This window comes from Elephas maximus, chromosome 18, assembly GCF_024166365.1.
Source record: "Elephas maximus indicus isolate mEleMax1 chromosome 18, mEleMax1 primary haplotype, whole genome shotgun sequence".
Lineage (NCBI taxonomy): Eukaryota > Metazoa > Chordata > Mammalia > Proboscidea > Elephantidae > Elephas > Elephas maximus.
This window is the reverse complement of record NC_064836.1, coordinates 4,591,526-4,615,949: the sequence shown is the minus strand read 5'-3', so window position 1 is coordinate 4,615,949 and position 24,424 is coordinate 4,591,526. Positions and strand designations below refer to the sequence as shown.

Below are 24,424 nucleotides of genomic sequence, written 5' to 3'. Positions count from 1 at the left end.
TATAGCACAGAGTAGAACTGCCCCATAGAGTTTCCAAGGAGCATCTGGTGGATTTGAACTGCGGACCTTTTGGTTAGCAGCCATAGCTCTTAACCACTACGTCACCAGGGTTTCCTTATGTAATATAAAACAAGGCAAAACTGATCTAGGATATTAGAAGTCAAGATACTGTATAACATTAGGCATGGGGTAGGTAGCGATTGGAAGGGTGCTGGTATGTTTTGTTTCTTGTTTTGGGTACTGGTTTCCCAGAAGTGTTCAGTTTGTGAGAACTCATTGATCTGTGCATTTATGGTATTGCTTGTTTCTGTTAATATGCTATATTTCAATAAAGAGTTCCAAAATTGGGATAAAAATAGCTCCCACCTCACAGTATTATTTTGTAGTTTAAATTAAAATTGATTAGAATGTAAACTCCAAAAGGGAAGGAATTTTAATCTATTCCTTCACTGCTGTATGCCAAGACTAGAACATGGCCTGGCGCAGGGTGGACATTCAGAACATTTTTTTATAAATGAATAGTAGTATAGCACAGCATTTATCTCATTGCCTGCCACAGAGTACAGATTCTAAATATTACATACTATAATAATATTACTCTATCATTGCTTGAGATGGTTAAGATCATATTCCTCTTTAAGCAGTGCAGCCTAGACCACACCATATTTTAACATCAGGGATCTGTTATCTCAAGTTCCTAAGTTCATCTCTTCACTTGATCAATGGTAGTAAAGAAATCAATGGCCACAAGTGAACTTTACCCTGTGGGCTTTCAGTTGTGAAATAAAGCTGAGAATTTACTGTTTTTGGTATAAAAAAAAAATAGTCTGAGTTAATTATTTATGCTGCTACTATGTCCTTACCAGTTATCATGTTCTTATTGGACTCTGGCATGAAAAATAACGCCAATCAATATAGTTGTATTATTTTAGCATTATTTGAAAATATTTTAAACGAAATAAAAATAGCTCTCACTTCACATTACAAAGGGATTTAAACAGATGTTGTAAATGATTAACTTTCTCAAGAGAAGTATTCTGTACTTAATGAGGAGTTCATAGTGCTTTAGAATTGTAAAAATCAAGCAAGCCATTGAAGATGATGTCCAAAGACTTGGCTTTTATTGTCATATTAATCATCTCCGGAGAACTCTATGCAGAAGGTAAAATTAATTCTTAAAATTCTTTGCTCCCTAAAAATATAAATGGAAAGCCTAACATTCATACAAGTTGAGTTATACTTTTAAAATCTGATATGCCAATTTTATAAAAATAAAATTCTTATAACTATAATTTCTTACAGTAATTAAACAGGCTTTTTCCTTTGGGCAAAAAGAGTAAACTATTCTTATAATAGCATAACTTTGAAAAACTAAAACAAACCTTTGCATTTCTAGGTTTTGGGGGTTAGGAGACAAATTCTAAGTACTTTAAAGAATTTTCACTATTTAGGAGTAACATTTTAACCTTAGTTCTAATTTCATACTAGAATTCATTTAGAACGCTAACAAAATTTGAATAATTTTAATTCTTTTCACAAGGTAAGCTTAATGTAGAAAGTTTAAAAAGCAAATCAGAAAGATGTTTGACTCTTGACAGTATGATTTTTATCCTAATGACTTACTAATTGGTTGAAGTCATTAAGGAGTAGTTAGAAATTGATAATCCAAAGACATTTCTGAGAATGAAAGTGTAATGTATTAATACTTATGCTGGAACAACCGGTGTGCACCAGGACTTTCCAAGCAAACCAAAACCTATGGACACCCGCACTATCAGAAATATTTATATGCAGGCTGTTGAGTGTGTGAGATTCATGTAAGATGAGTGTGAGAGTGAGAGGCAGGCAGTGTACAAGTGTGGGTTGCTTAGAAACAGTTACCAGTGTTATTAGTCCGTAGGGTTAAGAAGCCAGGTAGGTTATTAATCACCAGCAAGAATGGATATACAGAGTAGGAAACCACAGCAATAAGACTTTTCTAATATAAATACCTTAGGGAATTTATTGAAATAAAATATGCAACAAACTATGATTGACTTTTAGTTGAATAATTTACTACAAAGTTTCTACCAAAAAAAAAAAAAAAGCCTGCAATTAAAATTCTGGGAGTGAAATACGTGGAATTCAACTTATTTGATACATTTAATTCCAAAATAGGATAATTTTTACATGTATAGTTTCCTTTGATTTTATTTTTCTCTCTAAATAGGGAAGAACCAGCAAATACAATCAATATTACAGAATACAATATTACAGTATTCTAGCTAAATTTTCTAATTCTTTTACCTCACACACACACACACAAAAGATAATTTGCTTAAGACAGGGACTATCGTTATTCCCCTGCTTCCCACAGCCCCCTTGGGTCCTCCCCTTTGGAGTTAATTATACTTCTCATTTCATGGTGCGCAATCATCATTGGCCTATGAAAACACTCACTATTGTTCTATTTATACATTTTTCTCCTTTATGTCTGATCCCCAATCCCATTCTGCCTCCCTTCCCCCCCCAAAGTGGGGCCCATTATTATAAGGTGTTTAATATATTCTTAAATATGTAACAGCTTTGGAAAATATGAGTCTTGTTTTGTGTATGTGTTTTACAATCCCAATAAAGGGAGCTTGCTATAGATTTTATCTTCTGGTTTTATTTTTACTCATTACTATTTGAATACATTCTCTACGTTGCTGAATCTACTTTGTTGCTCTTAACTGCTGCATAGTATTTCGTATATTTTACTTATTCACTCTCCGAATGATGGAGCTGTTAACCACTAAACCAAACCCATTGGCTTTAATTTTAGTCTAACTCATAGTGACTCTATAGGACAGAGTAGAACTGCCCCATTGGGTTTCCAAGGAGTGGCTGGTGGATTTGAACTGCTGACATTTTGCTTAGCAGCTGAGCTCTATAACCACTGCACCATCAGGGCCTGTTAGTCACACCTAATTCTCTCTTAACTATAAATTACTCTGAAGAGAATACTGTTGTGTAATCACCTCATCTTCTCTGTGAACGTTTCTTTGACCTATGTTTATTGATAGATTTCGAGTGAACTTGTGTACTTAATTTCTGTAAGTACTGACAAATTACTTTCCAGAATAGTTGTCTCAAGTTACAGTTTCTCCAAGAGGGTGTGGGTCATTGTCCCATCACCATCACCAACACTTCAAATGATCCAACTTAATTTCTTACTGCTGGTATAAGTGAAATACCACCATTGGGTAGCTTTGACAAACAGAAATTTATTTTCTCACAGTCGAGGAAGTTTGAATTTTTACACCATGACTTTCTTATACCGTGACTGCTGCTGTTTCCTCCCAACACAACACTTAACAGGTGGTTCAAGAATTCCCTTCTTTTAAGCCCTTTTATGATTTTAAGGTCTCCAACATAAGGGTAGAAATTTTTAAGTAATTTTTTAATTGAAGTATAATATACATAGAAAAATATAAAAATCTTGATATACATCTATAAATTTTTAGAAAAGTTTACACCAACAAGAGAAAGATATAGAATATTAGCAGCACCCCAGAAGCCTTCTACAGATCCTGTCTCGTGTTACTCCATCATTAGCTATCCTTACTTCTGTTGCCATGGATTAGATTTTCCTCTTTTAAAAATGTATGTAAATGCACACAATATGTATTCATGTGTGTCTGGCTTCTCTCACACATTATGTTTGTAAGATTCACCATTCATTCTTATCGCTGTGTTATATTCCACTGTAGGGATATTATAAAATGTATTAATCTTTCTGCCATTAATGAACATTTAGGTTGTTTCCAGCTTAATATGAATTGTGCTGCCATGAACATACTTTTTCATGCCTTTGGGTGCTTTTTAAGCTTTCCTATTTTGTGATATAGTATGTGCATGTCCTGCTTTAATAAATAGTGTCAAACTATTTTCCCCTAAATGGTGGTACCAATTTATATTTCCACTTACAGTAGTCTGAGAGCTCCAGTTTCTCCACATCTTTGCCAATATTCAGTATTTATTTTGTCTTTTTCATTTCAGCCATTCTAGTTGACACATAGCAGTACTATCTTGTAGTATTTTGAATTTGTGTTTCCCTGATGACTAATAAACTTGAGTACCTTTTACTAGCTTTCTGGCACCTTATATTTCCTGTTTTGTGAAGTGGTTACTCAAGTGTTTTACCTTTTTTTGTTAGTTCTCTGTCTTTTATATATTAAAAAGCCATTTATTTCAAAATCTTGAGGAGAATTTGACCTACTCTAGAACTGCGCAATTGAAAACAGTGGCTACTCACCACATGTGACTATTGAGTACTTGACATACAGCTTGTGCTCTAAGTGTAAATACATGCTGGATTTCAAAGACTTCGTAAGAAAATAGTTTGAATGCATTGGGTTAAAAATGTATTATTAAAATTGACTTTACCTGTTCCTTTTTATTTGTGTAAATTTTCCTACTAGACATTTTAAAACTACACAAATGGCTCAAATTATATTTCTATTGGACAGTGCTGTTTTACAAAATTAGGGAAAGTTTTTTTCCCCCCCCCCCCGAAAAAGTAGCCTGCCTAGTTTTCTCCTGACTATTAGGTGCTGGGGCTGCTGGCAGATTAATTCCGATTGAAAAAGAAAAATAATGTTAGAATTTTCACAAAAGCACTTTAAAAAGATAGGTAATAAAAAATAAGTCCTAATTAAAGTGTCCGCAAGCATGTTTAAAGATATATTGTCACTTCACTACAGATTTTATGGTTTCAGATATCTTTTTCAATTTTCAGCTTTATGTTTACTTATTTCAGAGAAGTCCTGCCATCTTCCTAGTGTAGAAAATGGAAGAATTGCCCAATATTACTATACTTTTAAAAGCCATTACTTTCCAATGGGCATAAATGAAAAATTGCCATTCTTCTGCTTGGCTGGTTATACAACTGAAACTGGGAAACGAGAAGAAAAAACCACATGTACAACAGAAGGCTGGTCTCCAGTACCAAGGTGCTTCAGTAAGTCAGCTGAATGGGTCGATACCATGTTTTCAATACTCAATTTAATTTGTAAAAATGAGGGCCTCATAAAATATGGAAAGTAAAAACTATTGTTACATTATCTTTCTACAAATTGAAGGCATGTTCTACAATTCTGCAAATAATTCCACATTAAAATTTTGTTTTTCTTTACTTGTTTTAATAATAACCTGTGACAAGAAGAATAATTACTGAGATTGTTTTATTTATCACATTTCAAGAAGTAGAAACTCAATTGAGTCACTTTACATAATAAGGAACTTATTATAAGGAGCACTGTGCATAGGAAATTAGGAAAAGGCCTAAGACGTTGGCATCAGAAAGTACAAGATCGTTACTGTAGTGTTTTATCACTGATTGGTAAGGCTCACCTCTTCTTTGGGTACCTGCTTCTTCTCTCATAATACCCATGAAAAATCTTTTTTTTTCCCCTGAACTTGAGTTCACATTTGTGAAAAGAGAATCAGATTGACTCATCTCATCATTTCATGTCAGATTATGCTATAGGCCTATCAGTTGGCTTCGTGAGCTAAGAGTTCCTCTTTTTTTCAGAATCAAGGGCTTTGGTTAAGTCAGTTTTATGTACAAGAGATTACTGTGACTGATGCATTCCGTAAACATACCATTTGGATAATAATTCATTCTATGATTTGAGGACAAAATGTAAAAATAAAAAAGGCATTGCACTTTTAGTATTAACATAAACCATAGACTAACTCCAATAAATAGATCTCATTCATCACCAGAGCATAAAAATAAGTTAAACATTTTAGGTGTATTAACTCTTTTAGCTTGGAGAGAAGAGCATTGATACAGGAGCCAGGAGAGGAGAACTCAAGTTTAGCAGTGGAGTGTAATGTTAATACAGAACCTCTGCAGTCAGGTTGCCTGCATGTGAATCCAGCTTGACCACTGTGCTGTGACTTAAACTTTCTGAACTTAAGTTTTTATCTATAAAGTGGTGTTGATACTTCTGCTAAAATGGGACAGTTCTCATAAGTGCATACCACACAGTACATATAACTAAGCTACTCGTAACCCTGGTGGTGTAGTGGTTAAGTACTACGGCTGCTAACCAAAGGTCGGCAGTTCAAATCCACCAGAGATCCTTGGAAACTCTATGGGACAGTTCTACTCTGTCCTGTAAGGTCGCTCTGAGTTGGAACGACTCGATGGCGATGGTACTCTTAACCTTAGAGAAGAAGTCCCTTAACCTTTCTAAACTGATTTGCTGGTGAGGATCTAACAAGGGGACCTATAAAAATGATATAGCTTCATACAATGCTAAGATATTTTTTGTTATTTAATACGTCATTGTAACAATTATTTATTTAAAAAAAAAGAAGTCTATAAACATACAGGCTTTGAGTTACCTGTCTGTGATTCAAACACAGTCTACACGGACTGGCTACCAAGTCTTACTGTGAAGCTAGGTGATTCCAAAATATTTGCAGTGAGAATGATTGAACAGTTTACACATTAAGGTGTTTGCAAAATAATTTCACATACCTATAAAATAGGTATGTGCTTTTGTATGTGATGTTAGAAAGTATCACAGTGGGCTTAATATTGGGAAGTAAACCCAAAATAAATTATTTTGTTTGCTATTAATGACAATTGATTAAAGGAAGAGCCCTGGATATATTTTCTAAAGGCATATGTGTTAGGTGGTAGAAATGAATATCAGAACTGAGATTTGTAAATATAAAGAACATCATTGTTAATCCAAATCCATTTTCAAAAAAAATAGATGCAGGATATTTCCAAAATTAAATGAAGGAATTCAGAGGTGGAAATTCTCTTTTTCTCTCTTTCAAATTCCAACTAAAAGTAATGTTAAACCTTTTTCCTAATTTTACACCTTCTTAAATGACAAGGGTGGTTTGATTATTGAGTTAAGCAAAGAAATACGCATTTTTTTCCCTTAGAAAAATGCACCAAGCCTGACCTGAGAAATGGTTATGTCTCTGATGTAAAGATGCTGTACAAATTTCAAGAGAACATGCGTTATGGTTGTGCTTTGGGATACAAAACCACTGGAGGGAAAGATGAAGAAGTCATTCAATGTCTCTCCAATGGATGGTCTTCTCAACCAACTTGTAGAAAAGAACAAGGTATGTGTTTAAGAATCATTTCCTGAAATTGAAGGTGAAGGCGTGTGAGGCTCATACTTTTTTATTTTGGTAAGTATTTGATTTAATATAACTTATTTTTCATTATGTCTGCAAAAGCAAGAAGTTGCTATTATATTATTCTCAAATGTTAGCTGTTTTCCTTGACCCAGTGGCTCTCAACCCCCACAACATACCTACATCAGCAATTTTCACTTTATTAGTAAAAAGAACTGGAGAGGAATAAAATGAAAATTTCTCAATAAAACTGTTTCTTGCCACATATATAAATTGCTATTAGCTTTATTAGAGAAGAACTTGAGCTCAAGCAAATTATTTTGTACTGTAGAACAATGCTGCTGCTGTTGTTGTTAGGTGTGGTCAAGTTGATTTTCAATTTGTAGAGACCCCATGTGACAGAGTAGAATTGCCCAGTAGGGTTTCCTAGGCTGTAATCTTTATGGGAGCAGATTGCCAGATTTTTCTTCCTCAGAGCCACTGGGTGGGTTTGAATCATCAACCTTTTGGTTAGCTGTCGAGCACTTAATCGTGACACCACCAGGGCTCCTTAAACCAATATTAAATATACTTAAAATAATATGATAATTTGAATACACATACCTTCTTAGTATGTTGCCAGATATTTACATTGTGCAAATCCACAGGTGGCACATAAGCAAATAATTGTCACTGCACGAGCCTTCATTTGAACTGTGGCCTTTTGTCAAGTACAGTCAACTAGAATGTTAAGAGTAGAAGGCTGTGGAGTTAAGCCACTAGATGGATGGAAAAAAAAAAGAGGGAAGAGAGAGGTAAAGGCAAACTATTTGCAATTATGCTAAGGATTGATTCTGCTGCAGAATCTTAAGGAAAAAAAAACCAAACCCATTGCCGTCGAGTAGATTACTACTCATAGTGACCCTGTAGGACAGAGTAGAACTGCCCCGTAGAGTTTCCAAGGAGCCCCTGTGAATTCAAACTACCAACCTGTTGGTTAGCAGCTGTAGCTCTTAATCACTATGTCACCCCCAAAAAAGTTTCCATAATCTTAAGGTTCCATGAAAATACATTTTGAGATTTCTTTTTTAATATTCTAGGTTTAGTGATAAGGTTTGTCAAATAAATAACGTTAATTTTTTTTTTTTTTAAGAAACATGTTTGGCCCCTGAATTATATCATGGAAATTATTCTACAGCACAGAAAATATTCAAAGTGGGTGATAAAGTGCAATATGAATGTGCCACTGGCTACTACACAGCTGGAGGAAAGAAGACGGAGGAGGCAGAATGTCACACACATGGATGGCCTCTCACACCAAAATGTACCAGTAAGTTCTCATTTTGAATGCAATCTACTTTCACTTTGAAAACTTTCTCTCCTACAGAAGTATTTATCAGTTGTCATGTTCACTATGTTCCAATTTTCATATATATATATTTTCCTTCCGGTTTTATTGTTTATAGTAGCCCCCTTTGGTCATTTAAAGCTCTTAAGTAGGAAAAATTCCTTTCAGCTCACGTAATTAAATTAAGTCAGTTATATTTAATATTATACACATATCTATATATAATTAATTCATATGCTTTTTATTATTTCAGATTATGGAAAATGTACTAATTTCTATTCCAGATATAGCGTGTAAGTAGTAAGTGAATTTTGTCCTAGCAGAAGAAATTAAAACGTCTTGGCATCCTTATTCATTCTTTCGTTCTCAGAATTAAAGTGCTCTGCTTTAAGGTTAATAGAAAATGGTTATTTTCATCCTGTAAAGCAAACCTATGAAGAAGGAGATGTAGTTCAGTTTTTTTGTCATGAAAATTATCATCTAAGTGGATCTGATTTAATCCAGTGCTATAATTTTGGTTGGTATCCAGAATCTCCTGTATGTGAAGGTAATTATTGTTATTATTATTTATTTCATACTCATAAAACTAATCAGCTTTAATCTCTATGAGCTCAGAAAACAAAGTGTCTTTGGTAATATCTAATTCCTGTCTTGGGTGCTATTTATTTTCATTAATAAATCAATGCTGTTTTCAGCAATCTTTAATATGTTTCCTCCAAAGAAATCTTGTTTGATATTAGTTAAAGAGTAGATGTGTCTTTGACTTATTATATTTTTAAACCCCTTATTATTATAATGAATAGCTTTCCTTACTGGAAATGAGTCAGTCTAGTGTACCCTAACTTTGGGAGGACACCTTCTCAAGTGACCACATATTTCCTCATGTGAAAATACAGTCTCCAAAATAGTGGGGTAGAGATCAGAAAGAAGTCAAAATTAAAAAAGCGGTCATCTATCAAGCACAGTTCAAAAATATAATAGCTATCATTAAGTTCCATCACTGGATGTGTTCAGACAGGTGGTTTGATTACCTGTCTGAAAGACACCAGTTCCATAGTTATTTACACACACATACAATGTGATAGGAAGGATCTCCTGGGCTAGCTGAGGAAACAAATATGAAAACAAATACTTGATACAATGTGACAAATGCCATAATAAAGTCAGGTACAAAATGCTTGAGTAAACAGATTTTCTGCTTAGTGCGTATTGGGGTAGCATTCACAGAGGTGATGGATAATATTTGAACTGGGCCTTAAAAGATAAATGAAGGCTGGGAAAAGGAAAGGATTTGACGGCCTCTGGGTTTTTTTTAGTTTTTCTGTAACATAAGAAACAAAGCTATTGGCAGGCAGGAGCAAGAGGAGAAGTAAAACTTAGAAGAGAGTGGTGAAGATTTGCAATAGGCGCTGGGAGGAATGAAAGTGGGAATTGACTAGAGACATGCAATAGGATTTCCCTTACTTATCGTGATCCTATGAATGTATTGAACAATAATTGTAGTGGCTTTATGATTTTTCAGTCATGTTGAACAACCTTATTGCTGTCGAGAGGCAGATCGTTTGCAAGTAATCTGTAGCATGTTATTTCAAAAATAAATGGCAGATCTACTTAAAGGCTACTCACCACTCCTGTTAAGGTTGTTAGGTGCTGTCAAGTCGATTTTCGATTCACATTGACGCCATATGACAGAGGAGAACTTCCCCATAAGGGTTTCTAAGCCATAATCTTTACTGAAGCAGATAGCCAGGTCTTTCTCCCACAGAGCTGTTGGGTGGGTTTGATCTTCCAACATTTTGGGTAACATTCGAGCACTTAAACGCCATGCAACCACCCCAATCACTGAAAATTGGACAGTATGCCGACATGCCTGCTATTCCCTATACTAAATAATCATATTTACTATAACTAGTAAATAGTAGGAGAGACAGTGTGGGAGGCTGAATAATGCCCTCATCTGTCCATGTCTTAATATCTGGAACCTGTGAATGTTACCACATACGGCAAAAGGAGCTTTGCAGATGTGATTAAAATCAGGATCTTGAGATGGGGAGATGATCCTGGGTTATCTAGGTGGGCCATAAATGTAATCTCAGGTGTCCTTATAAGAGGGAGGTGGAGGGAGACTTGACTGCAGAAAAGGAATAGAGCACGTGACAATGGAAGTAAGAGGTTGGGGTGATACGAGGAAGAGGTCATGGCCTGAGGATTACCAGCAACCTCCAGAAGCTACCAGAGGCAAGGAAATTAATTCTCCAGTAAAGCCCCCAGAAGAAACGCAGCCTTGCGAACACTGACTTCGGCCCTGTGAAACCGGTTTTGGACTTCTGGCCTCTGGAACTATAAGAGAACAAAACTGTATTGTTTTAAGCCACTAAACTGTGGTAATTTGCCATAGCTGCAACAGGAAACTAATACAAGGCTTAAGAACAGGAGATTTGAATTCAAATAGACATGGGTTCAAGAATAAATCTGCCACTTACTAATAATTCTTAAATTTTAGTTTATTTATCTATAGTACACACGCACACACACAAAAATTTTTTTTTTTACACAGGATAAATAATAGTCCTTACTTGATACAGCAATTCTAGAATTAAAGGAGATAATGAATGTATAATGTTTGTTGTTTAGCTTTCTACTGCTATATAACAATGTTACCACAAATTTAGCAGCTTAAAACAACACACATTTAGTGTTTCACAGTTTCTATGGGTCAGGAGGGTAGACACAGATTAGCTGGATCCTCTGTTTCAGGATCTAACAAAACTGCTATCAAGGTGTCAGCTGGGGCTGCAGTCTCTTCTGTGGCTTGACTGGGAAAGGGCCTGCTTCCAAACACATTGTCACCGTCGGCAGCATTCAGTGCTTTGCAGGCTGTGGGACTCAGGGCCTCAGTTTCTGGGTAAAGGTCAGCTGGAGGCCTCTCCATTTGGCAGCTCACAATGTGGCAGTTTGTGTCTTCACAACCAGCATGGGAGAGAGTCTTTCAGGAAGATAAGGACTACAATATTATGAAACATAATTACATATTCATAATTATATACACAATATTGTAAAGACCCTCAAGAGGACAGGTACCACAAAAGGGAGTGAACACTAGGAGGTGGGATCATGGGACCCTTGCTAGTGTCTGTCTAACATACTCGTTATGGTGCTTGGCACAATAAAAGTGCTTGTTAATTTTTAACTATCATTTTTGTATTTATATGACTAAAAATGCTAAGTTTTTTCTTAAGGAAGAAGAAATAGATGCCCTCCTCCACCTTTGCCTCTAAATTCCAAAATTAAAAATTATTCAACAACATATCGTCATGGAGAAACTGTCCGTATACAATGTGAGCTTAATTTTGAGATCCAGGGGTTAGAAGAAATACGTTGTGAAAACGGAAAATGGACAGAACCTCCAAAATGCATTGGTTAGTAACATCTCAAGTAAAATTTTCCTAAAACAAAATCTGCATGTGCAGCTAAATGGTCTCTGCTCTTTGGATCGTACCTTTTCAGAACTGAAGGAGAAGATCGCCTGTAAGGAACCACCTCTAATTGAGAATGGTGGGGCAAACCTGCACTCTGAAATGTATTACCATGGGGATAAAGTGACCTATAGATGTGAAGATGGCTACCATATCCGTGGATCAAATGAGATAACTTGTAAACATGGAAAATGGACACTTCCCCCTGAGTGTGCTGGTATCTATGCTACATTAACATCAATAGCTAAGCCTAGTGTGTAAAAATTTTCCATTTTGTTTATTTAATCCACATAATCATAGCAGGAGGAAACTGCTTGGAAACGTTAGAAACAAATTAATACTGCATCTATTCTGCTACTTTCTTTGTATACGGAGGCAGCATTTTAGCCGACCAAAAGGTTGGAGGTTTGAGTGCACCCAGAGGTACGTTGGAAGAAAGGCCTGGTGATAAAAACAGGACTTCCAAAAAATCAGCCATTGAAAACCCTGTGGAGCACAGTTCTATTCTGACACACATGGGATTGCCACAACAGCAACTGATGTTTTTTCAAAGAAATGAGAAACTAAACATTTTTGAATGCATATTAATGAGAGGCACTACCACGTCAGCTGTTTGACTCCAAGACCTATGAGCTTTCAATGGCAGCACAAAAGTGATGATGCACTTCACTTCTAAAGAAAATAAGGGCATGCTGGATTGGGTGACTGGCTACGAGAACATCCTAAAATATTAGGGTAGAGTTCTCTGTTCCTGACTTCTGGTCAGTTTTGCCGATATTACTTTAGCTGTTATGAACCTGATATCGTTCTAAGACATGTCCCTGGTCTTCCATTTCACTTCAGGACACCAGCAGGCAACACTGTCATTCCTAGATGCTACCCTTCCTGTCATCCTTCTCTTTTCTTGATCAGATCCTGGAAAGATATTCACAAACATATTAACAAGAATATTTATCGCATAAAGCAAATGATATTACGATGCTAAAGAAATAATATTACCAGAGTAAAAGAGAGACTTTAAAGTGAAAAAAAAAAAAATGGAAATTTCATCCATGAGTTGATTGGTAAAATTCCTTTAGGACAAGAATGAGAAGGAAAAAATAAAAGCGAATTATGTCATAGGACAGTTTTAGAATTGACTGTGATCATTAAGCAGTATTTCCCTTTCTACACATTTTCAGAATGTCCGTATCATAGTTTTTTCAAATCCAAAACATGAAAAAAACGCTTACTTGTTCTTAGGCTAAACATTTGCTGTTTATTTTTGCTCAGTAAATTTTTAAGACATTTGTGCTATATAACATTTCTCTCATTTCTGATGAACTTATGAGTCAGTTGTCCTAAAGGATATAGTGCGAGTATTGAGGAGTCCCTGGTGCAAATGTTTAAGCACTCCACTACTAAGTGAAAGGTTGGTGTTTCAAACCATCCCAGAGGTGCTGTGGAAGAAAGACCTGGTGATCTGCTCCTGAAAGACCACAGCCTCAAAAACTCTATGGAGCACAGTTCTAGTCTGTGGGATTGCCAAAAGTCAGATTCAAAATTAAATGTTTTGTTTGTTTTTTTTACTTTTTTGTACTATGGGTAACCGTATTATGTCATTAGGTAGCTATGAATTCATATTGATTTTAAAATAAACCCTTTTTTTAGAAAACAATGAGAACTGTAAGCCTCCACCTGGTCTAATAAATGGGGCTATTGTTGATGGGTTGTTGGCAAGCTACACAACGGGATCCTCAGTGGAATATAGGTGCAATGAATATTATTTATTGAAGAGATCAAAGACATCTCATTGTGAACAAGGAAAATGGACATCTCCACCTGTTTGCTTAGGTAAGACAGAGAACACACTGTATTTCCTTTGCTATTACATTTATATTTTACGTGATTTTCTTATAATGTTTTATAACATGGAAATGATTATTTGTATAAATGTTTTCAAGTGCCCCTTCTCCCCCCTCAGTTCTTTAGGCAGAAAATTCTTAATACCTTAAGGTTTAGGACTACATTAGTCCTTTCCTTGTTGCTTTTTTGTGTTATCTTTCTCCTAATTGAAATTTTCCCTGTACTATTTCCCATAATGTCTCTGCTTCTCTTGTACTCAGACTAAGAGAAGAATAATCAATGGATTCTTTCCTTGGTAGAGCTTATTATTAATAGCTCCTTTGTTACAACTTCCTCACATAAATGACCACTTTTATTATATCATCTTGATTATATAAATATGTGTTTCTAAGCTATCCTGAAGGTATTTTGGAATAAGGCACAATACAAAAATTTCATGTTTCAAACGGAGAATTGAGGCGGTTATCAAAATGGTTATTTAAATTGCGATAATGATGAGAAAATAATATACACCTCCCATCTTAAATCTATATGTTTGCCTCAGTTTTTAGCTTTGCTAGCCAGAGTTGTATTTAAAAGCCTTTAATTTGCCCTAGTTGCTATAGATCCTTGAACATGTTACACTGTGACTTTTACAAATAGGCAATGACATGATAAATGTCCTGTAAGTTAAAATAACCATTTAAAGTATTAAAAAAAAAAGTATTAGCATTTCAAAATTACAAAAGCAAACCATTGTTATTTACCAAAAAGTTAGTAAATAAATAGAAGCAAGTAGCAAAAAACAGAAAATGTTGGTAACCTTCCTTGAAACAATTGTTAACTTAGACAGTGATCTAAACATTTTACTATGTATATACACAACAAAAATGCAGAATTTATGTAACTTGCATTTTTTTTGCTTAAAAACATATGAACATTGTTTAATATACTTTCACATTACCCTTTTCAATGGCTGCATAGGATTCCATAGTGCAGATATGCCATAATTAAACTAGTCACTTTACTGATGAATGTTTAGTTTTTCCAACACCTTCATATTCCAAACAGCACATTTTTAAACAAAACATTTATATATTTTAAAAAAACTTTGTTTTTTAGTTAAACATCAATTATATTTATTTTGTTATTTTTTAAATTTTCTAAAGTGGAATTTCCGAAACAAAAAGATTTGATTTTTTTTCTTTTAATTGCAAAATTGTCCTTCAAAAAGTTTATTCTGATTTATACCCCTCTCGTTACTAAATAAATGAAGCCGTTTTCTTAATCTTTTTGTCAACTTTGCATTTTTAATCTTTATATTTTTTATAATCCAGCAGACAAAATCATTTTAATTTGGTTTATTTAATTATTAATGAATTGGACATTTTTTTTAATTTTCAGTGTCCACTGGGTTTTCTTTTCGTGAATTGACTGTTCAGTTTCATCGTTTTCCCATGCTCATTGTAAGAGCTACATCTATATAAATTACATTACCCATATGTGACAATCATATATATTGAAAATTTGTTTTATTTTCCTTTTATTTATGGCCATTTTTAATATTCAGGAAATTTTGTTTTTAAGTCTTGAGCTCTTTCAACCTTTTCTTTGGTGGTTTTTCCTCTTAAATTATTCTTAGGAGGCTGTTCTCATTCAAAATCAGATACATCTTCCTCTCTATATAGTTTTTTTTTTCTATTGCTCATATATTTTCACAAGGGTTTTTGATATTAAGTATCTGTTGATGTGATTAATACTGCATTGAGTGGAGGTATAGTCATCTCTGAAGGTGGAAACTGGGTTGAAACAGGAGTGGAAAAGCTAGTGATAGAACAACCACTTAAGAAATACCAAGCTTAAAGAAATCTATTATTGTATATTTGGAAAAATTGCTTCAAGAAATTTAGGCTTGCTGCTAATAAATCAAAGCAAATATTGAGTGGCGGTAATTTTATTGTCATTATGGAAGAGGAGAGAGCTTTTGTGTATCTCATTTGTCCTTTGTGATTGAAAGTACTATCACTCCAAATGTTCAGAACGTTGTGATGAGAGGTAGAATTTTCTATCTGTGAATGATTATTTCAGACATTATGAACCTCCCTAACCTCTCCTTACTGTTCTTTCCCGCTCTCACTCTTCTCCAGCCACTCTGGCCTTCTTACTTTGCTCAAACAAGCCAAACATGCTCTCACCTCAGGGCCTTTGCACTGGTTGTTTTCTCGCCTGGAATGTTTTTCCCTCAGAAAACAACATCGTTCACTCTCTACCCTCCTTCAAATCTGTGCAAATTGTCATTTCTTATTTAAGCATACCCCAGCACCTTCCTTAAAAGTGAACCACCCTTCCCCCAGCCCTTCTGAGAGCTCTTCCCCTCCGCTTCTCTTTTCCCCATCTATTTTATCATCTGTTATAGAAAAAAAGATAAGCTCCATGAGGGCAGAGATCTTCGTTTGGTATATCATTGTATAACAAGTGACTGGAACACTGCCTGGTAGAGTATATGCAATGAATATACTCTAAATTTCAAGATTTTTATTTTACAGAAAGCAAATCATGATTAACACAATTGGTTGGTGGCCTTAAACTATAATTTCAATATTTCAAGTTAAGTGGTTTTAATTTATGATATGCTCCAGGTATCTGAGAGGCATAAGCATTTTGCAATCAGTTGCTCCCCTGGAGGTTGATGGTTTGAATTCACCCAGTGGCACCACAGAAATAAGGCCTGGCAATCTGGTTCTGTAAAGATTACAGACAAAAAGACCCTATGGGACAGCTCTACTATGTTACACATGGGTCTGCCATGAGTTAGAACTGACTCAATGGCAACAGGTTTGGTTTATAGACAATAAATTACATATATATGCATATATATTCATTTGATAGTAAGAAAGTATATAGTTTATTACGTATATGTGTGTGAGGAGCTTTAATAATGATAAATGCCAATGATTATAAAATATTGTTCTTGATGGCTTTCATAATTTTTATTTTTAAAATATATGACTTGTATGTTTGTCAGATGAGTGAAGAATTTAAAGAAACATTTTGTCTTTCAGAGCCATGTACTGTAAATGTGGATTACATGAACAGAAATAACATAGAGATGAAGTGGAAATATGAAGGAAAGGTCTTACATGGAGATTTAATAGATTTTATATGTAAACAGGGATATGACTTATCTCCACCCACCCTGCTGTCTGTGCAGTGTGATAGAGGAGAAGTGAGATATCCTCTATGCGTTAAAAAAGGTGAAGCAGTAATGTTTTCTGACAATTTCTTCCTTATCGTTAACTCCCAGCTGAGTTGAAAGTGTAAGGCCTTAGACAAGTCACTGCCAGCATCTTCTAATCTGTAACAGGGACAACGGTTCAATCAGTGTCCAGTCACCAGATGCACTTGGAGAGGATGACTATGATAAGACATTTTTTAATTCTAAAAGCCAATTTTATGAAAGGGAAAAAAATCAAGAGGTTTTATAAATATCACTGGACTATCGAAAAATTGATCACCCCCAAAGAAAAGCCATGAAAAAAAATTGCTTTCCTCAAGGATTCCTAGGGAGCATTGTCTCAGAAAAGGGCTGATGCAGAGTTGGAGACTCAGGAGTGGAAAGTTGGAGAGACCTGCTTTACTCTCTAGGCAGTGTTGTGTACTCCCTGGACATTGGGGCAATTAGTTTTTTTAAAAAGAAGAAAGGAAGTGAATACCTACGGAAAGCATGACTTAAAGGAGCCTATCACAGCTTGCATTTTGGCTAGACAGAAAAGGTATCAATGGAATGCATGATTATTAACACTGCCGTAGTTAAAAAAATTTTTTTTGAAATATAATGTGAGATTCTAATTGTAATAATACATTAGTATGACATTATTTCAGAAATGCTTGAAATCATCCAAAAATATTTGAGAACTGCCTTAAAAATGCTGTCACGTAAAAGATCTCATTTTATTTCTGTCACAGTTGTAAAAGCACAGGATGCTTGTTATAGCAATTCATTTTATACTTTAAAATTGTTTTTTCAGAATATAAAGGAATATGTACATCTCCGCCACTTATTAAAAATGGTTTCATTATTAGTTCTGCAACTGGCACCTATGAAAACGGTTCCTCAATAGTATACAGATGTTTTGATCACCATTTCCTACAAGGACCTAAGGATGCCTACTGTTTAGATGGAGCATGGACTACACCACCATTGTGTTTAGGTATGTACTTCTAAATTTTAATGAAGGAAAACTTTATATTATTTTCACTTTCTGCCCTTTGAATTGATATAACAGTAATGTAACTTTTAATGTGCTGTTTTTATATTATTTTATTGGTGTTCCTGTTTAATTACTGGTTTCCATACTTTCTACTAAATCGTAAATACCAAAAACAAAACAAAACAAAAAAACCCAAACCCACTGCCGTTGAGTTGATTCCGACTCATAGCGACCCTATAGGACAGAGCAGAACTGCCCGACAGAGTTTCCAAGGAGCACCTGGCGGATTCGAACTGCCGACCTCTTGGTTAGCAGCCATAGCACTTAACAGCTACGCCACCAGGATTTCCAAATCATAAATAACTGCAGTCCAATTTACTCTAACAAAAATTTATGAAGTGCAGATCTTACATCATGTACTGGTTTGGAATGGGCTGCAAGATAAATAAGCCATAGTGTTGTGGGTAAACATGTAACAATTATCATTCAATATGATTGGTACTATGGAAATTTTAGCTTGAGGTGATGCCATGTTCTTCCGGAGTAACTCATCCTATCCTCTCATTGACAGCTAGTGTAGGGGCTTGTCGTTGTGAATTGCCACTGAGTCAACTCCAACTCATGACAACCCGCGTGTGTGCAGAGTAGAACTGTACTCCATAGGGTTTTCACAACTGTGACGCTTCAGAAGCAAATTGACCAGGCCTTACTTCTGAGGTGCCTCAGGGTGGGATTGACCTGCCAACCTTTCTGCTAGTAATCAGCGCTGAATTATTTGCACTACCAATTAGGAGCAGATGGTCTCAATCCAATTAGAGACTGAGTTTACTTCAAGCTTGTTTTAGACATTTGTTTACCCTTACTAATAGAATGTGGCTCTCCAGGGTTCTCTACTGAGAGTTTGCTCTTATACCAAGGCTCCTCCTAATTGACTGGCTCTGATATTACTGGGAGACTGCAAAAGGCACTGTGTAGCTCTTCATTCACTTTCTGCATGGCTCCTTATCCTCTCCCTCTGCACAGGTCAAGAATAGGCAACTGTCTCAAAGGAAAAGCCAGTGCAGAGTATCAGGTTTTTTTCTCTACACCAACTCCCATCCCTGGTGTTCTTGGTTCCTCAAGTCCTGCCTGCCTTGGCAGACCCAAACACCCATTTTTGTATCCTTAACTCTATGAGCCTTCCAAAAGCTCGCTGAGTCTATGCCTATTTTTGGACATTCTCTACCCAGTTTCTAAGCTCATGCTAAGAAACAGCAAATACCCCAAAAGGAAATGGCACATAGAATGAGCTTTGTCCAGGACCTTAGCTCCTTAAGTGCTGGCTGCCTTAGAAGTTCTCTGATGCTTTGAAATTTTTTTGTGTACATTTTCTAGTTCATGGTAGGAGTGCTGATATGCTAGAAGCTTTTACTCTGTGGTAGTTGAAAGCAGAAGGTCCATAATCATTTTTTTTTAATCCTAATTAAATTTTCATTGAAAAAGGTATTTGCAATGAATAAGTTGTTGATCTGGCAAAATTCTATCATGTGCTTTCCAGTGTCCTTTCTATCACTAGGCTCATATTTTCCAACTACCATTCCTTTGTGTCCAACTTTTGCATTCCAATCCTCAGTAATTATTGATACATCTTGATTGCATGTTTGATCAATTTCAGAGTGCAGAAGGTGGTAAAAATCTTCAATTTCTTCATCTTTGGCATTAGTGGTTGGTGTGTAAATTTGAATAGTAGTCATATTAATTGACCTTCCTTGTACAAGTATGGATATTATCCTAATACTGATGGTGTTGTACTTCAGGATAGATCTTGAAATGCACTTTTTGACAATGAATCCAACATCATTCCTCTTCAATTCATCATTCCTGGCATCGTAAATCATATGATTATCTGATTCGAAAGGACCAGACCAGTCCATTTCAGCTCACTAATGCCTAGGATATTGATGTTTATCCATTCCTTCTTGATGATTCCTAGTTTTCCTAGATTCATACTTTGTACATTCCACATTCCAGTTATTAATGGGTGTTTGCAGCTGTTTCTTCCCATTTTGAGTCATGCCACATCAGCAAATGAAGGTCACGAAAGTTTGAGTCTATCTATATCATTAAGGTCAGCTCTACTTTGAGGCAGCAGCTCTTCCCCAGTCGTATTTCGAATGTCTTCCAACCTGAGGGGCTCATCTTCCAGCACTATATCAGACAATGTTGTGCTGCTAGTCATAAGGATTTCACTGGCTAATTCTTTTCAGAAGTAGACCACCAGGTCCTTCTTCTTAGTCTGTCTTAGTCTGGAAGCACTGGTGAAACTTGTCCACCATGGGTAACACTGCTGATATTTGAAATACTCGTGGCATAGCTTCCAGTGTCACAACAACATGCAAAGCCACCATAGTATGGCAAACGTATCACCGGATGGAATACATAGGAATCAAATCAATGACATCTGTGGAAAGACAATGGAGAAGCTCGATATCATCAGTCAGAAAAAGACCAAGGGCTGACTGCAGAACAGACCATCAATTGCTCTCATGCAAGTTCACCTTGAAGCTGAAGAAAATGAAAACAAGTCCACAAGAGCCAAAATATGACACTGAGTATATCCCACCTGAATTTGGACACCAACTCAGGAATAGATTTGACGCACTGAACATTAATTATCGAGGACCAGAAGAGTTATGGGATGATATCAAGGAGATAATACATGAAGAAAGCAAAAGTTTATTAAAAAGACAGGAAAGAAAAGACCAAAATGGATGTTAGAAGAGACACTGAAACTTGCTATTGAATGTAGAGCAGCTAAAGCAAATGGAAGGAATGATGACACAAAAGAGCTGAATAGAAGATCTCAAAGGGTCACTCAAGAAAACAAAGTAAAGTATTATAATGTCATGCGCAAAGACCTGGTGTTAGAAAACCAAAAGGCAAGAAAACACTTGGCATTTCTCAAGCTGAAAGAACTGAAGAAAAAAATTCAAGCCTAGAGTTGCAACATTGAAGGAATCTATGGGCAAAATATTGAGTGATGCAGGAGGCATCTAAAGAAGATGAAAGGAACACACAGAGTCACTGTACAAAAAAGAAGTATAGTCAAGAACAAATGGTATTGAAGAAAGAAGTCCAAGCTGCACTAAATGCATTGGTGAAAATAAATTGTTTTATTGACAATGCGAAGACATTTGATTATGTAGATAATAACAAATTATGGATTACATTGCAAATAATGAGAATTCCAGAACACTTAATTGTGCTCATGAGGAACCTGTACATAGACCAATAGGTAATAGTTTGAACAGAACAAGCGGATACTGTGTGGTTCAAAGTCAGGAAAAGTGTGCATCAGTGTTGTATCCTTTCGCCATACTTATTCAATCTGTATGCTGAGCAGATAATCTGAGAAACTGGACTATGTGAAAAAGAACGGGGCATCAGGATTGAAGGAAGGCTTATTAACAATCTGTGATATGCAGATGACACAACTTTGCTTTCAGAAAACTAAGTGGACCTGAAGCACTTACATATGAAGATTAAAGACTACAGCCTTCTGTATGGACTACAACTCTACATAAAAAAAAAAACGAAGATCCTCACAACTGGACCAATAAGCAATATTGTGATCAATGGAGAAAATATTGAAGTTGTTTCATTTTACTTGGATCCACAATCAATGCCCATGGAAGCAACAATTAAGAAGTCAAACCATGCGTTGCGTTGGGCAAATCTGCTGCAAAAGACCTCTTTAAAAAGCAAAGATGTCACTTTGAGGACTAAGGTGCACCTGATCCAAGCCATGGTATTTTTCAATCGCCTCCAATGCATGTGAAAGCTGGGTGATGAATAAGGAAGACCAGAAAAAAACTCATACCTTGGAATTATGGTGTTGACTAAGAATGTTGACTATACCATGAGCTGTCATAGAACAAGCAAATCTGTTTTGGAAGGACTACAGCCAGAATGCTCCTTAGAAGCAAGGACCGTGAGGCTTCATCTCATGTACTTTGGACATGTTATCAGGAGAGACCAGTCTCTGGAGAAGGACATCATGCTTGTAAAGTACAGAGGGTCAGCGAAATAGAGGAAGCCTCTCAATGAGATGGATTGACAAGTGGCTCCAAGGATGGGCTTAGTCATAGCAATGATTGTGAGGGTGGCGTAGGGCCAGGCAGAGTTTCATTCTGTTGTACACAGTGTCACTGTGAGTCAGAACCAACTGGGTGGCACCTAACAAACAACAACAATTAAATTTTCATGCTTTCAGAACAATGACATTCTAAATGAAATAACTAACCTCATTTTCAAAACTACTTTTTCATGACTCTAAAGATGCTAAAGAGTCTTTTCAATAACTATTTTCCTTTTTAATGCTGTCTATTTTTTTTTAATAACACTTCTAGCAATGCATCTGGTGCATGGATGACTATTTGTTTTACAAATAAGCTTGTTGATGTATTACAAGAATGTAATTGATATGCTTTATTAGCAACTTTCTACGTTTTTACCTATCTCAGAATCTACTCCTTAGTGCTTAGTTACCCAGGAGGCAAATAAGGACACAAGCCACCCCGTACTCTGAAATAATTTGATATTTCATACTTCTAAAATACCAGTGTTTCTAACCATGGAAAAGATCAAAGAAGTTAGTTGGATATCCTAATAACATACTTAAGGTTTTTGTTTTGTTTTAATATGTATGGAAAAGGGCACATTAATGCTTTCATGCTTAGCATTTTAAAACTTAAGCCAATCTTAATAGTTCTTCATAACTGGAAGCTTAAAAGAAGAAACTGTCAACCACTTGGGATGGCCTCAGGCCATGAGGAGTTCGGTTAATGTTGGTAATCTAGCTGCTTTCTACATTTCCACAAAAATGTTTGTCAAGTATTTTACTTTAATTTAATAAAGAAGGGGAAGAGGAAAAATAGTTAATAGTTTCAGTGACCAGTATTAACTGTCAGTGCTTCTGGAAAACACTTTTTGTGCGTGTGTGTGCTAAATTTGTAAATCCTAATGACACAAAACTAAATGACCAGCAGGACATACACTTTCTCCAAATCCAGGACAACTGAGGTAAATGGCAGACTGTTTTCTGTGTAGTTCGAACGTATTATCTGACTCCAATATTAATCCTAAGTAACTTATTTGCCATTCTCATACCTGGGAGTTTTTTAGATTATCATGAGTAGACAACACAATGGTTCCTGTAAAAACCAAGATGTATCAACATTCTTTTTTTTTTTCAGAACCTTGCACTTTATCTTTTGTTGAAATGGAAAAGAATAATTTACTCCTAAAATGGAATTTTGACGACAGACCGTATATTTTCCATGGCGAGTATATTGAGTTTCTTTGTAAAAGAGATACTTACCTAGCGGCATCATCTATTATAGGACCTGAACTGAGAGTACAGTGTGACAGAGGAGAGTTAAAATATCCCAGGTGTATTCAGAGAGAAGGGTAAGGGGAGGCTTGCATCTACCACATTTTTTTTTCTGTCAGATTGTTATTCAAGGGATTCATTACATTACAAATTTCAGATACTAGGCTCTACGGGATACTTATTTTATGGTTTTGGAAAGACAAAAAGTCATATTTTCTTTAATTTTTCAAAGATCTAAGCAAACTACTAGAATTATTAATTATTTTAACAAACTTTCTTAGTTGTCTGAAGTTAAAATACTGTTTGCCAATTGACATTTACGATACTTTGGCAATTGGGTAAATACATTGATTTATATGTGAAAGATACTTAGATGTGGAAGAGTTAACCTCCATGTCCTGAGATAAGAGAAAATTACATTTCTCCCCTTTCCCTGCATAAGCTCATGCGTAACTAATTAGCACTGGGGAAAAAACTGTATAAACTGTTGTCCTGAGAGATGAGCATATTAATAAGTGATAAAAACTGCGATATTTATTTTCATAATCACACTTGTAGATACAAACTTAGAACAACTTACCGGAGTGTTCTTCATATGACAAATTTTTAAAATATATTTTCTACTACTTGATGAATGGAAAATATTTGTGTTCTTTTCTTAGAAAAATAATAAAAGAATTCCATATGTAAATCATTTTATACAATCAGAGTTTTACCTCTTTTGAATACATTATATAAAATAGAAATTATACCCTGTATATTCAACTACAAATATTTAAAAAATAACTAATGGCAAAGTGTATATGATACTGCTTTAGCAATTGTAAAATGAACTGTATTAACTACATAAAAGCAGCTTTTTAGGTACTCTGACACTCTAGGAAAAAATATTCATAAGATACACAAGGTAGAAAAATTTATATGTTATTTTAGCAAGTTTTAGTATATGTTGGTTTTCTCACTTCTAAGAGAAAAAAGAGTAAATAGACAAGGTCGTTAAAAAAGAGAGACAAATAGTAGAGATTTACTAGATTTTATATGTAAACAGGGATATGACTTATCTCTGTCCACACCATTGTAGTAA

The 24,424-nt window shown here is 35.4% G+C and overlaps 1 protein-coding gene across 1 annotated transcript; it reads left to right on the top strand.

Annotated features, from left to right (window-relative positions):
* The first annotated feature begins 1,098 nt into the window (after positions 1 to 1,098).
* On the top strand, positions 1,099 to 23,421 carry F13B (coagulation factor XIII B chain). The gene is made up of 11 exons (XM_049858460.1): positions 1,099 to 1,162; positions 4,781 to 4,981; positions 6,931 to 7,116; positions 8,264 to 8,440; positions 8,829 to 9,005; positions 11,698 to 11,877; positions 11,966 to 12,151; positions 13,585 to 13,767; positions 16,821 to 17,012; positions 17,787 to 17,969; positions 23,204 to 23,421. The coding sequence occupies exons 1-11, from the start codon at positions 1,099 to 1,101 to the stop codon at positions 23,419 to 23,421; spliced, it is 1,947 nt and encodes a 648-aa protein (XP_049714417.1).
* Positions 23,422 to 24,424: the final 1,003 nt, after the last annotated feature.

What these genes read in the sequence shown, in the direction of transcription:
- F13B (XM_049858460.1), top strand. Translation starts at nt 1,099, where the DNA reads ATGATGTCCAAAGACTTGGCTTTTATTGTCATATTAATCATCTCCGGA. An exon ending in AGAATCTCCTGTATGTGAAG is followed by an intron (nt 9,006 to 11,697) that starts GTAATTATTGTT and finishes TTTTTTCTTAAG; the next exon opens with GAAGAAGAAATAGATGCCCT. An exon ending in ACTTCCCCCTGAGTGTGCTG is followed by an intron (nt 12,152 to 13,584) that starts GTATCTATGCTA and finishes CCCTTTTTTTAG; the next exon opens with AAAACAATGAGAACTGTAAG.